Here is a 13732-nt window from a genome sequence, read left to right as displayed (position 1 = left end):
TTTTTCACTAATACCAAAATTAAAAAATTAGAGGCCACCTGCTGCTCTGTGCAAGAAGGATGGGCAATCTCCTCCCGTGTGATTAACTGCCTTTTAAAACCCACCTGAGGGTCAGGTATGGGCAGTTCCAGCTTGTACACAATGACAGCAACTATAATTCAAAAGAATTAATTTTCATTTGTTGTTGTTGTGTACCACAGAATTGCAACCAACCATAGCTGACCCTCAGGTGGGTTTTCAGAGGCAGTTAAGAGCATGGGAGGAGACTGCCCATCCTTCTCCCACAGAGCAGCTGGTGGATTCGTACTGTGTGCCTTTGAGATTACAGCACAGCTTCTTGCCACCAGGCCACCAGAGCTCCCTTAATTTTCATTTAGTCTTCCTTATTCATTCTCCTACTTTGAAATATATATGAAATAACTGAAAATAACATGGCTTGGGTACGAATGTTCCTTAGTCTTAAAGTAGTATTTTCATACCTTTAGCACCTTAAAGATCATGGTAGAAGAACTGCAACAGAAAACTGGCTAAATAAACTGGCAAATACATACATTGGAGTATTAGGCACAACTTTAAAACTATCAAGAATTCTTAAATAATGTACAACATGAATGAATCGATAACAAATTATGCTGAATGACATTAAGTCATTCACAAAAAGGATAATTATGGCATAAGACTACTGAAACAAAACACCAAAAATAGTTTACACAAAGTTAGAAACAATAACAATACTGGAAGTTTAATAGCAAAGGGAAGAGTAAGATGGGGAGTAAAATATTAATAAATAGGTAAGTGAAGAAAAACACAATATACAAAAAGTATACAGAAAGGGGTTGGTTGTTGTTGTTGTTACAAGTTCTAAAGTCAGAAGTGACTCATAGCTGACCCTCCAACAGGTTTTCAGAGGCTGTAAACAGCGCGGAAGAAGACTGTCCATTGTTCTCCCATGGAGCAGACAGTGGATCCGAACCAACTGCCTTTGGGTTGGCAGCATAATGCCTCACCCACTAGGACACCACATATCGCTAACGGATTGATCAGACATTATAATAAATTAAACACATTAGTCAATGGTAACTGGGGTTATAAAATAAAAAGTCAATGAATGACAGTTATGAAAAAAATCAGTATGATCTGCAAACCTTCACATGAAAAAATAGTTAATATTTTTCAAAAATAAGCCGAGAACTAAACTTAAGTAGATTTCTTCAATGCATTACTTAGCTGGATATTTTGACTGTGATTTGGGGTTATTTAATTTTTTCTTGAGCTTTTAACAAAAGTTTACACAAAGATTGGGTTTTCATTCCTTCACTGATGGATATGTTCCTCCCATCCCATCCCCTAATTCACTTTGTAAAGCACTTCTTGTTTCAGATTACCTGTCAAACATATAATGCCTAATCACACATTTCTTTTACACAATACTTTTCTTCATCTGTTTTAAAGCAGGGTTCATTATCTATCCATACTTTTTCTGTTCCCTGGCCTCTAATCCCAACCCATGTCAAATCTATTTTATAACAGCAGTATTAAGCAGTACTTGTCCTTTTGTGACTGTAGTTTTGATGAGTAAAGATTGTGGAGTCAAACAAAATGAAGTCTTTGACAACTTCCATTTTTTCTGCATTCACCATGATGTTCACTAGTGAGGAATTTTTTCCCCCTTTATGCTGTGGTGAAGTCTATTTGTCTTTAGGGTGGATCTAATTGCTACTTAGTTTTCCATGTACTGTTCCTCTAGAATAATTAGTGCAGGCCTGAACGGATCTGAGCTTGAGCAATTTGCCAGGAGCTCAGGAAATTCTCCATGAAGTCCACCTGATGCAGTCTAGCTATGACAAATTCCGAATTTTTTTATGCTTATCTCTAGCTTTATTTGTGACTGATGCTACTACTTCCTTGGATGGTTATTTTGTACAGCCAAAGGGGTTTTGATGAAGTGTTAAGAGTTTTAAGCTGTTAACTTAGTTCTTCTCCTATATCCTTATTTACTCCCACACAGCAGGTGATGCATGGATGAGAAAAGGCCTATCAACAGCTCAGGAAAGTAAGTGAGCCTCACTTACCACACTATGGAGAGGTGATCTGTTGAGACCCAGGTCTTAGGCACCGCTGAACTCTAGAAGAAAGAAAGGGTGGAAATCAAACTTAAAAGCAGTGCATTTGTTATTTCAAAAAAATCTGAAATTCCTACACGCTAATATTTAGACAGAGGCATTATTAGTTTCACTTTATTATGATGAATAGACATAGAAGTTATCATCTTATAAAAGGTAATTAAAAAGATTAAAATAATGCCTACATAAATAGCATAAACTTATTTATCTTTATGGCCAGAGCCAAGCTAAAATGCTTTTGTTTTTTTATTTATTGTTGCACATTTTCACCCCCTCTCCCAGCACACCCTGCAATGCGCTCCTTGTTATGGACTGTTCTCATACATATAATGTATAATCAATTATATATTCCTTTTAGACAGTTCCCCTCATCTGTTCTAATGCAGTGTTCATTATATATCCACTCTCTCCCCATTCCCTCACCCAACCCCCCATTTTGCTGTCCTATTTTATAATAGTGGTGTTAGGAAGTGTTTGTCCTTTTGTGACTGAGCTATTTCACTTAGCACAATGTCCTCAAGGCTCCCCAATGTTGCATAATATTTTACTACTGAATTGTTTTTCAAAGCTGGGTAGTATTCAATTGCATGCATATACCATAGTTTGTTCTATCCATTTGCTTAATAGGTACTTTGGTTGCTTCCATCTCTTTGCTATTGTAAATAATGCAGCAGTAAATATGGGTGTGGCTACATCTGCTTGATGTGGCTCTGGCGTCTTTAAGGTATACTCCCCATAGTGGAACTGTTGAGTCAAATGCTATTTCTATTTCCAACTTTTTAATAAAGCGCCAGACCTTCCGTAGTGATTGTACCATTTTACATTCCCACCAGCAGTGAATACGAGCTTCAATCTCTCCACAACCTCACCAGCATTTGTTGATTGCTAAAAATATTCTTCAGACAAACTTAGGAGCCTTACTGTATAGTATAAGTAGACTGTCAAATACAGAGTATAAGCTGGACTATTTGGATTTTCTAAGAATTAGATCTTCATGTGGATTAAAGTTCCCTAAATCAGCTAAAAGAATACTTACAAACTGAGAAAAAAATATTTGGGAACAACATATCTGGCAAGAGAATAAACTCTAAAATTTACAGAAAACCCAACATGAAAAAGATAAACAATCCAAATAAAACAGGACAATGAAAAGATACTTCACCAAAGAAAATATTCAGAAATCTAATGAACACATGAAGAAATGTTCAAGATAATTAGCTATTGTTGTTGTTAGGTGCTGCAGAGTCAAGTATGATTCATAGCAACCGTAGGAACAGCAGCTCTCAACCCTATCCTATCTTGTGCCAACCTCATACTTCCTGACACACTAGAGCCGACTGTAATCATCATCATGTTAATCTACCTGGTCGAGAGTCTTCCTCTCCTTACTGACCTTTCCAAGCACCAAGCACCAACTCCTTCTCCAAGGTCTAGCCCCTTCTAGCAACATAACCAAAGTACATGAGGCAAAGAAAGCCTCATCATTCTTGCCTCCAAAGAGCACTCCAGCTGCACTCTCTCAAAGACATACGTTTGTTCTTTAACCTGCCCATGGGATGTTCAGTGCTCTTCTCCAACACCGCAGCTCAAAGATGGCAATTCCTTTTCTGTCATCCTTATTCACTCTCCAGATCTCAGATGCACAGAAAGTGATCAGAAAGACCATACCCTGAATCAGATGCACTTTAGTCTTCAAACTGACACCTTTACTCTCAATAATTTGGAGAGGTCCCTAAATGCAGATTTTCCCAACTGTGTCTCCTGATTTCTTGACCAAAGGAGTTAATTGTGGATCCAAGTAAGATGAAATTGTTGACAGTTTTAATCTCATCTCCATCCATAACAATGTTGCCTATTGGTCCAGTGGTATGAATCTTTATATTCTTGACACTGAGATACAATCTATACTGCAGGCTGCTTTCCTTGATCTTCTGCAACAAGTGCTTCAAGTCTTCTTCACTTTCAACAAGCAGAGATGTGCCATCCACATAACTTATTGATGAGTCTTCCTCCCATGCTGATGCCACATTCCTCTTCATCAAATACAGCTTCTCAAATAATTTGCTCAGCATACAGATTGAATAGGTATGGGAGAGAATACACCCTGGCACACTCAACATGCAGTGTTCTCCTACTCTGTTTTCACAACAGGCTCTGGTCCAGGTATAGGTCTGACATGAGCACAATTAAGTGCTCTCCATTCTTCTCAATGTAAGTCACAACTTGTTATGATCCACACAGTCAAATGCCTTTGCATAGTCAATAAAGCATAAACAGACATTTTTTTCTGGTATTCCTTACTTGCCATCAGAATTCATCTGACATCAGCAATGAACCAGCAATAAATCATGTTTGAACTGTTCTAGCCATTTTCTGTTTTAATTGACAGCCAGGTGTAAAGTGTTTGATTGTTTTTAATTGAATTAACAATTAGGTGTGGGCAGGAAGCCTCTTGTTTAAACCAATCAAATGGGCAGGCCTTTCTATTTAAAAGTAGGTTGCAGTTTTTCCACAACCTCGCCAACATTTATTGTTAGATGTTCTGTTAAATTTTGCTATTCTTAAAGGGGTGAGATGATATCTCATAGTTGTGTTGATTTACTGGAACCCTTATTCACTGTTGGTGGGAGTATAAAATGGTGCAACCACTATGGAAGGCTGTATGGTGCTTTCTCAAAAAGCTGGAAATAAAAAATACCATTTGACCCAGCAATTAATTCCACTACTGGGAATATACCCCAAAGAAACCATAACTGCCACCCAAGTAGATACATGCATATCCATGTTTATCACAGCTTTGTTCACAATAGCAAAGAGTTGGAAACAACCTAAGTGCCCATCAACAAACAAATGGATAGAGAAGCTGTGGTATATTCACACAATGGAATACTATGCTGCATTGAAAAACAAGGAACTCATGAAATATTATTCAAAATGGGTGGTGACCTTGGAGGACATTAAGCTGAGTGAAATATCTCAGTCACAAAAGGACAAATACTGCAGAGTGCCACTGTTGTAAAACAGGACTGACATCAGGGTTGGGGGGAGACTGAGAAAGATGGAATAAATTATGTATACTGTATTGAAACAGATGAGGGAGAGAACTGTTTAAAAGGGATATGTGAGTAGGTATTATTGTCATGACAGGAGTCCAGAATGAAGACTGCATAGTGGAGTGGACTTGGGGGGAGGGACTGTATAACAATGAAAGAATTTTTCTTTCACTCTTCAAAGAGAAGAGTGAACTGGGGGGAGGGGTGGGTAGGGAGAAAAGTGCAACAATGAATGAATGGAAATCCAAAGTCTGTAAATTTTCATTAAAATTAATAATAATAATAATAATAATTTTAAGACATTTTTAAAAGTAGGCTGGTGTGAGGACTAATTTGCTATTAGAGTTAGGCACTAAACTGGCAGTTTCTTTTGTCTGGGGCAAACATTGTTCTAAGCAGTATAACACCTGTCTGTCAGTTTACTGCACTGAGTTAACTTGAGGCTGCTGAGACTGAAAGTTATCCCCTGGTGTGTCAAATGCCGTAAGGTTTACCCATGGTGAACAGGTTTTAGTAGAGCTCCCAGATTAAGAGCGACTAGGAAGCAGGACCAGCCATCCACTTCCTAAATAGCAGGCCTTTGAAAACTCTATGAACACTAAAGGAATAAGGACATCTATAGTAGTATAGTGGTAGAGCCCAGATTGGAAGTCAGTTGTTCAAAAACTGGAATGTATGTAGCCAGAATGCTGGAAAACTGGAAAATTTTTAAAAATTAAATGGAACACATGAACATCAACATACTAGGCATAGATGAGAGGAGATGGATCAGCTTCAGCCACTTTGAGTCAGACAATCATATGATATACTATGCTGGGGACGAAAAACAGAGGAGAATGGTGTTGTGTTCATAGTCAAAAAGGCAATTAGTTATTAGAGAAATGCAAATCAAAACAACAATGAGATATTATCCTTTCCTAGCAATAACAGCAAAGTTCAACAAGACAGTAAAAAGTGTTGGCAAGAGTATGGGGATAGCATGGAACTCTCAGAGATTGCAGGTGGGAATGTAAAATGGTGCAACTACCACATCCTACTATATAAACTGCATCTCAATACCAACAAATCAAGCAGTCTCCTACTAGACTGACAGGCAACATCATTATAGGTGGAGAAAAGACTGAAACTGTCAATGACTTCAACTTATGTGGATCCACAACCAACACTCTAGGTGGGTACCAGAAGTCAGATGATTCAGAGGCATATTTCACTGAGGAAGCACACAGTCAGGGACTTCTCCAAATTATGGAATTTATAATAGTCAGTTTGAGGACTAAGGTGTGCCTGATTCAGGTCATGGTCTTTTCAATCTTTTGTTGTGCTTCTGAGAGCTGGACAATGAGTAAGGATGACAGAGGAAAACTTGATGCCTTTGAGTTGTGGTGCAGAAGAAAAGTGTGGAAGATCATATGGACTGACAAAAGAACAAACAGATACGTCTTGGACAAGATGTAGCTAGAGTGTTCCTTGAAGGCAAAGATGATGAAGCTCTGTCTAAACATATTCTGGGCAAGTTGCTATGAGAGGCTATTCCTTGGAGAGGGACATTATTCTTAGAAGGGGGGCAGGTAAAGGAAAGTGAGGAAGACCTTTAACCAGATGGTGCAACACAGTGACTAAGTGATGATGGACTTGAGTCTGTCAGAGACTGTGTGGATGGGGCAGGATACGGCAGAATTGAGATCTGTTGTTCACAGGGTTGCTGTAGGTCGTACTTGACTTGATAACACCAACAACAACAATATGCCCACTGCAGCAATATTTACTACAACAAAGATATGGAAACAATCCAAGTGTCTTAACAACAAGAAAATAGACAAAGGAACTATGATAAACATACATTGTGGAGAACTATGAAACTCTAAAGAACAAAAAAAAAAGTATTGGGAAACACTGCCTAACATGGATGAATCTAGAGGACATCAAACTGAGCAAAGTAAACAGTCATAAAAGGAGAAATAGTGTATAAAACCACTATCATAAGAAGTTAAAGAGTTACACACAAAAATAAGTAAAATTCTTTTAGAAACATTTACAGAATTCTTCCTAATGTTTAATTCTTTAATTATTTTACTAAAAAGCTAAAGGTAAGATCAAGTAATACATCATAATTTTATATAAATTAGAAATTTTAGTTGTGATGAAACCAAAACTTACTAGGATCTTTATTAATACAACTGTATTCAAATATTTGCATTAACTACTAAAACCAAAAATTAAGAAATTGAGAAGTTCTACCAACTTTTGCAGTCTGAAGTGAAATGAACATGGAATCAAGATGAATTATTAAAATCAGGTGACTGGGATGCAAAAGCTAGAATCAAAGAGAAGAGTTGGTAGTTGGAAAAGTTGGCATTGATAATAGTTATGAGACTGGAGATTACACTTTTAGGAATGCAGTTATTACTAAAATGATTGTAAGGGGGAAAAAAATCTCACAATATACATGAATGAAATACAATGTAAATGAAAGACTGTATAAAACACAATACACATGCATGAAACATAATGTGTAAGAATGACAAAATATTAATTCAGAAAAATAATTTTCTACAGATTGAATAACTGCAAATATTTTTTACTGTTTTTTTAAACTGAGATCTTAATGAAAGATTACAGAAAACTTGGATTACCATTCACTCATTGTTGCACATTTTCCTTCTTGCCCCTCCTCCCCTCCAGTTCACTTTTCTCTTTGAGCAGAAAAAAAAATTCTTTCCTTCTTATACAATCCCCTCCCCCAGTCCACTTTACTATGCAGCTCTTATAATGAACTCTTGCCATGCAAATAATACCTAGTCATATATCCCTTTTAAACAGTTCTCTCTCTTGTCTGTTTCAATGCAGCCAGGGGCTGATTGTAGAGGGAAAAAATCATCAGTTACTCATATGTTAAGTGGAAACTGAAACTAAAGAATACTAACAAATTCAAAAGAACCAAAATACAGTCATGATTGTATCCTAACAATTTTAAAATCATCTCAATAACAGATTGAGGCACTAAACGCTAGTAACTGAAGTACTGAAAAGCAATGCTGTCAGTTTAAATAACAAAGTGTACCTGATTCAGGCCATGGTCTTTTCAATCACTTGCTATGCTTCTGAGAGCTGGACAATGAATAAGACAGAGGAAGAATTGATGCCTTTGAGCTGTCGAGATAGAGAATATTCCATAGACTGCCTAAAGAACAAATAGATTAGCAGGGTACAAGAGCAACATTCTCTACAGTGACAAAGAGAATATAGAAAGGAGCTAGGAATAACAATACCAATTACAATAGCTAATCACAAGATGAAATGCTTGAGAGCAAATCTAGCTAGAGACACAAAAGATTTCTATAAAGAAAATTGCAAAACATTACTACAAGAAACAAAGCGAGATCTGGAGAAATGGATAAACATACTAAGCTCATGGATAGGAAGACTGAATATTGCAAAAATAACAATTCTACCAAAGGCAATTTAGAAGTTCAGTGCAATCCCAACACAAAAACCAATTCCATTCTGCAATGAGATGGAAGAGACAATTTCTAATTTTATCTGGAATAATGGAAAGAGACCCCAAATAAGCAAAACATTACCCAAAAAGAGAAACAAGGAAACATCATACGCCTTGATCTGAAGTCATACTACGCAGCTGTGGTGGACAAGACAGCTTAGTACTGATACAGTGACAGACACATAGATCAATGAAATAGCACTGAAAATCCAGAAATCAGCCCATCTGCGCTTGCTACCAGCAGTCAGGAAATAAGGAGACACACTGCATTGGGAAAACCTTCAGTTAGGGACTTCTCCAAATTATTGAGGAGTAATGATGTCAGTTTGAGGACCAAGGTCGGTCTGATTCAGGATATGGTCTTTCTGATTACATACCATGCATCTAAGAGCTGAACAATAAATAAGGATGATATAAAAATAATTGATGCCTCTGAGCTATGGTGTTAGAGAAGAGCACTGAACATTCCATGGACAGCTAAGAATGAACTGATGTCTTGGAGTTGGTGCAGCCGGAATGCTCTTTGGAGGCAGGAATAATGTCCCCTGACATACTTTGGGCATGCTGCTAGAAGGTACTATTTCTGGGGAAGGACATGATGCTGGAAGATTGGAAGGTCATCAAAGGAGAGAAAGACCTTCAACTAGGTGGGCTGACATGGTGACTGTTGCAATGGGCTCTTGTGTACAAGGATGTGTAAGGATTGCACAGGATAGAAGAGGGTTCAGATCTTTTGTTCATAGGGTCTCTGAGTTGTACTTTACTTAATGGCACCTAACAATAACAACTACCACCACTCATGGTCAACTCTTTGACAACAAGATGAAATCAGTTAAATGGGGAAATGCCAGTCTTTTTAACAAATGGTGTTGGCAAAACCATCTATAGAAAACTTAAGCAAGACCCATACATCACATCATACACATAAACCAACTCAAGGTGAATCAAGGACTTAGAAGCAAAACCAAGGACTATAAACCACAGCAGAGAAAATCTAGGAAGAACTCTAGAAGCCCTATTCCATAATATGAACAGTCTTCCAAGCATAATGTACAACAAAGAGAGAATAAAATGGATGAATAGAACATTCTAGGAATCAAAACCCTATGCACATTAAAAAGCTTCTCCAACAAGGTAAAAGAAAATCCACAGACTGAGGGGAAAAAAGTATTTGGCAATGACATATCTGATAAGGGACTCATATCTAAAATTTACAGACTATTCCAGCACCTCAACAAGAAAAAGGTATACAATCCAATTGTAAAATGAGCACAGGATATGAACAGACACTTCAGCAAAGAAGACACTCAGATGGCAAATAAATACATGAAGAAATGTTCAAAATCCCTAGTTACTAAAGAGACACAAATCAAAAGAACTACAAGATTGTCATCCCATTCTAGCAACAATAGCAAAGTTCAACATAAACCAAAAAATTCTGGAGAGGATGTGGAGAAATTGGAACTCTTATTCACTGCTGATAAAAATAGTACAGCCATTATGGAAGGTCGTCTGGCTCTTTCTCAAAATTTGGAAACAGACATACCTTTAGACCGAGCAGTTCCACTACTGGAAATATATGCAAAAGAAACCAGAGGCATGACTCAAAGAGATGTATATACACACATTTTACTGCTGCGTTATTCACAATAGCAAAGAGGTGGAAGCAACTCAAATGTCTAATAACAAACGGATAGAAAAACTATGGTACATTCATTCACACAATGAATGCTATGCAGCACTGAAAAGAACCCAAACTCATAAAATATTGCATAACATGAGGGAGCCTGCAGAACATTATGCTGAGTGAAATATCTCAGTCACAAAAAGACAAATACTGTATAGACTGTTTTTATAAAATAGGACCGATGGGGTGAGGGGGACAGAGAATGGGAAAACAGTGGATAAATAATGAACACTGCACCGGAACAGAAGAGGTGAAGAACTGTTTAAAAGGAATACATGATTAGGCATTATATGTATGGCAACAGTCTGGAATGCGGGTAGCATTGTCAGGTGGGCGGGGGAAGGGGACGAGAGGAAGGGAGGAAAATGTACAACCAAAATAAAAGGGGGGGGAAAAAGATACATAAATTTTTTTTTAAAAAAGTTAACTGGGAGAAGGAAAAAGAGGGGGAGGGAGGAAACAGTTCAACAATGAATATCTAACAATTCTTTAAATTTTCATTAAAAAATCACAATAAAAAAAAAAAGAACAAACAGGTATGTCTTAGAGAAGGTGCAGCCAGAATGCTCCTTAGAGGCAAGGAAGTAAAGCTTCATCTCATATATCCTGGGCATGTTACTAGAAGGGGCTATTCCTTGGAATGCATAAACATGCTAGGATAGATGGAAGGTCCGCAAAGATGACAAAGTGACTGCGGTAAAGGGCTCAAGACTATCAGATGGTAAGGATGGCACAGGACAGGAAAAGGTTCAGATCTGTCGTTCACAAGGTCTCTATGAGTCATCTCGACTCAACAGCACCTAACAACTGAAGGACAGATGAATTGTGAGATGACATGAAGGTCATCATCCGTGAAGAAAACAAAAGGTCATGACAAAACGAGGGAAGAAAGAAAGGACAAAAATGGATGTCAGAAGAGACTAAAACTTGCACTAGAACACAGAAGCCAAATTCAAGGGAAGAAGAGCTCTGGTGGCCTAGTGGTAAGAAGCTGCACTGCAATCCCAGACGTGCGTGGTTCGAATCTACCAGATGCTCTGCTGGAGAAGGAGGGGCAATCTCCTACACCAGTCAGATCCAATTTGACGGAACACACACACACAAAATAGTATCATTTAAAAAAACAAAACAAACCTCACAACTAAATAAAAAACTAAAGGAATAAATGCTGAAGAGGGATTAAAAAAAGATAAAGTATTATAAAAAAATGTGTAAAGAGCTAGAGTTATAAAACCAAAAGAGAATAATAAGCTTGGCACTTCTCAAGGTGAAAGAACTGAAGTACAAATTCAAGCTTTGAGCTGCAATACTGAAGGATTCTATGGACCAAAAAAATCTTTAATGTTGTTCCTGCTGTTAGGAAACACCTAGTCAACTAGGATGAGGTGAATAACAGATGTTGCCCTGTCCTCTACCATCCTAACAATTTCAAATATGCTACAGTTACAGTCATTGTGTGTTTATCAATCCTGTTGGAAGGTCTTTTGCTCTTTTTCTCACCTTCCACCTTTCCCAGCAAGGTATCTCTTCTCAAGAACTGCCCCCTTCTGATAATGCCCAAAGGCTCTACTTTCAGGGTCATTTCTATAGCTTGCTACAAGAGAAGTTTCTCTGATCTTAAACAGCACTAATAATATGCTCAAAGTATGTGAGATGAAGATTCACCATCCTTGCCAAGCACCCTGGTGGCATTTCACCCAAAACATATTTGTTTGACTGCAGCCCATGAGATATTGAGTACTCTTCTCCAATACCACAATTCCAAGGCATTCATTCCTAGGCATTGACTCTTCTGTTATCCTTATTCACTGCTCAGCTTTTAGATGCATAGGGAACAATTACAAACACCATGGCTTGGATGAGGTGTACCTCCGTCTCATAACTTGTTCTGTAACACTTTGGAGAGGTTCTTGTAGAAAGCATCAAAAGAAGATGGAAGGAATACATAGAATCTCTTTACCAAAATGAATTGGAAGATGAATAAAATTAAAATAAGTGCAACAAAATCAAAATATGGCCTTGAGTCTATCTCACTTGAATGTAAAAATCATCTCCAGAAAAGGTCTGAGGCATCGAACACTAATGATTTAGCACCAAATGAGTTGTGGGATGACATAAAAGATCTAATTCGTGAAAAGGAAAAAAGGTCATTACAAAGACAGAGGAGGAAGAAAAACCAGAAATGGATGTCAGAAGAGAATGAAAATTGCTCTAGAGCATCAAGAAGTCAAAACAAAGGGAAGAGATGCCAAAGCATAAAAGCTGAATAGAAGATATCAAGGGCAGTAAGATAATGTGAAGTATTATTAGGGTATGTGCAAAGAGCTGGAGTTGGAAAGTAAAAAGGAAAGGAATTGTTTGGCATTTTTCAAGTCGGAACAATTGAAAAACAAATTAAAGCCTCAAATTGAAATAATGAGAGACATTCGCTTGTCAACCAAAAGTTCAGCAGTTTGAACCTACGATCCAAAATATAGGGAAAGATGAAGCACTGTGCTCCCGTAAGGACTTACTGCCTTGGAAACACTGGGAAATTAGTTCAGTTGCCTTCAGGGTCAACAGAAGTCAGAATTAGTGTGTTGGCAGAGGATTTGATGCTTGACTCTTAGAACACATCATTTTCTTTCTCTCTCTCTCTTTTTTGTTTTCTGTCCTTTTATTTCTACTCCTCTTTCGCATATATACATTACAATTCTAGAACAACTTGGCAGTCATTTCTAAGCAGCTACATATTTATCTTAGTCCCCATTATGTCCATCAAACTACTTTTAAAGCAGAATCATAATTTTTTTAAATTACCACAACAGATAAGGCACTGGTGTGATGGCTTAGTTGTGGCAGAAAAGTCAATCCTGAACGAACTTGGTAATCTCGAAATCCTCCTGCCACAGAGAGTGTGGTTAAATTTATGTGGTGGGCGTTCAGAATCCAATAGTTGTTTACAGTCACATAAAAATCTAGTAGAGGAAAAAAAGAGAAACATTAATATAGTAGTCATTTCTTACAATAATACAGTATCTATAGTGATAGAGATCAAACAAATTTTTTTAATTTTATTTTATTAATTTTAATGAACATTTACAGAGATTTTGGATTTCCATTCATTCGTTGTTGCACTTTTTTCTCTACCCACCCCCCCAAGTTCGCTCCTCTCTTTGAAAAGCAAAAGATAAACCCCTTCACTGGTATACAATCCCCCCACACTCCCCCCAATGCACTCCACTATGCAACCTTAATTCTGGATTCCTGTGATAATCATAATATCCTATCATATATTGCTTTATTATTATTATTATTAATTTCAATGAACATCTACAGAGATTTTGGACTTCCATTCATTCATTGTTGCACTTTTCTCCCCCCCCCCCCC

General features: G+C 37.5%; 1 protein-coding gene across 1 annotated transcript in view; it reads right to left on the bottom strand.

Annotated features, from left to right (window-relative positions):
* The window catches only part of PGAP1 (post-GPI attachment to proteins 1), a 108974-nt gene that overhangs the window by 54908 nt on the left and 40334 nt on the right, over window positions 1-13732 (bottom strand). The window contains exons 5-6 of the mRNA XM_006878741.1: window positions 13162-13319; window positions 2073-2125 (exon numbers count right to left, since the gene is read on the bottom strand). Of these exons, the coding sequence (XP_006878803.1) occupies window positions 2073-2125; window positions 13162-13319 (211 nt within the window). The remainder of the gene's footprint in view (window positions 1-2072; window positions 2126-13161; window positions 13320-13732) is intronic.

Source organism: Elephantulus edwardii, unplaced genomic scaffold (genome assembly GCF_000299155.1).
Source record: "Elephantulus edwardii isolate Elephantulus edwardi_28Jun2011 unplaced genomic scaffold, EleEdw1.0 scaffold00001, whole genome shotgun sequence".
Taxonomy (NCBI): Eukaryota; Metazoa; Chordata; class Mammalia; order Macroscelidea; family Macroscelididae; genus Elephantulus; species Elephantulus edwardii.
The sequence above is the reverse complement of the archived record's forward strand: the minus strand, read 5'-3'. Positions and strand labels throughout refer to the sequence as shown.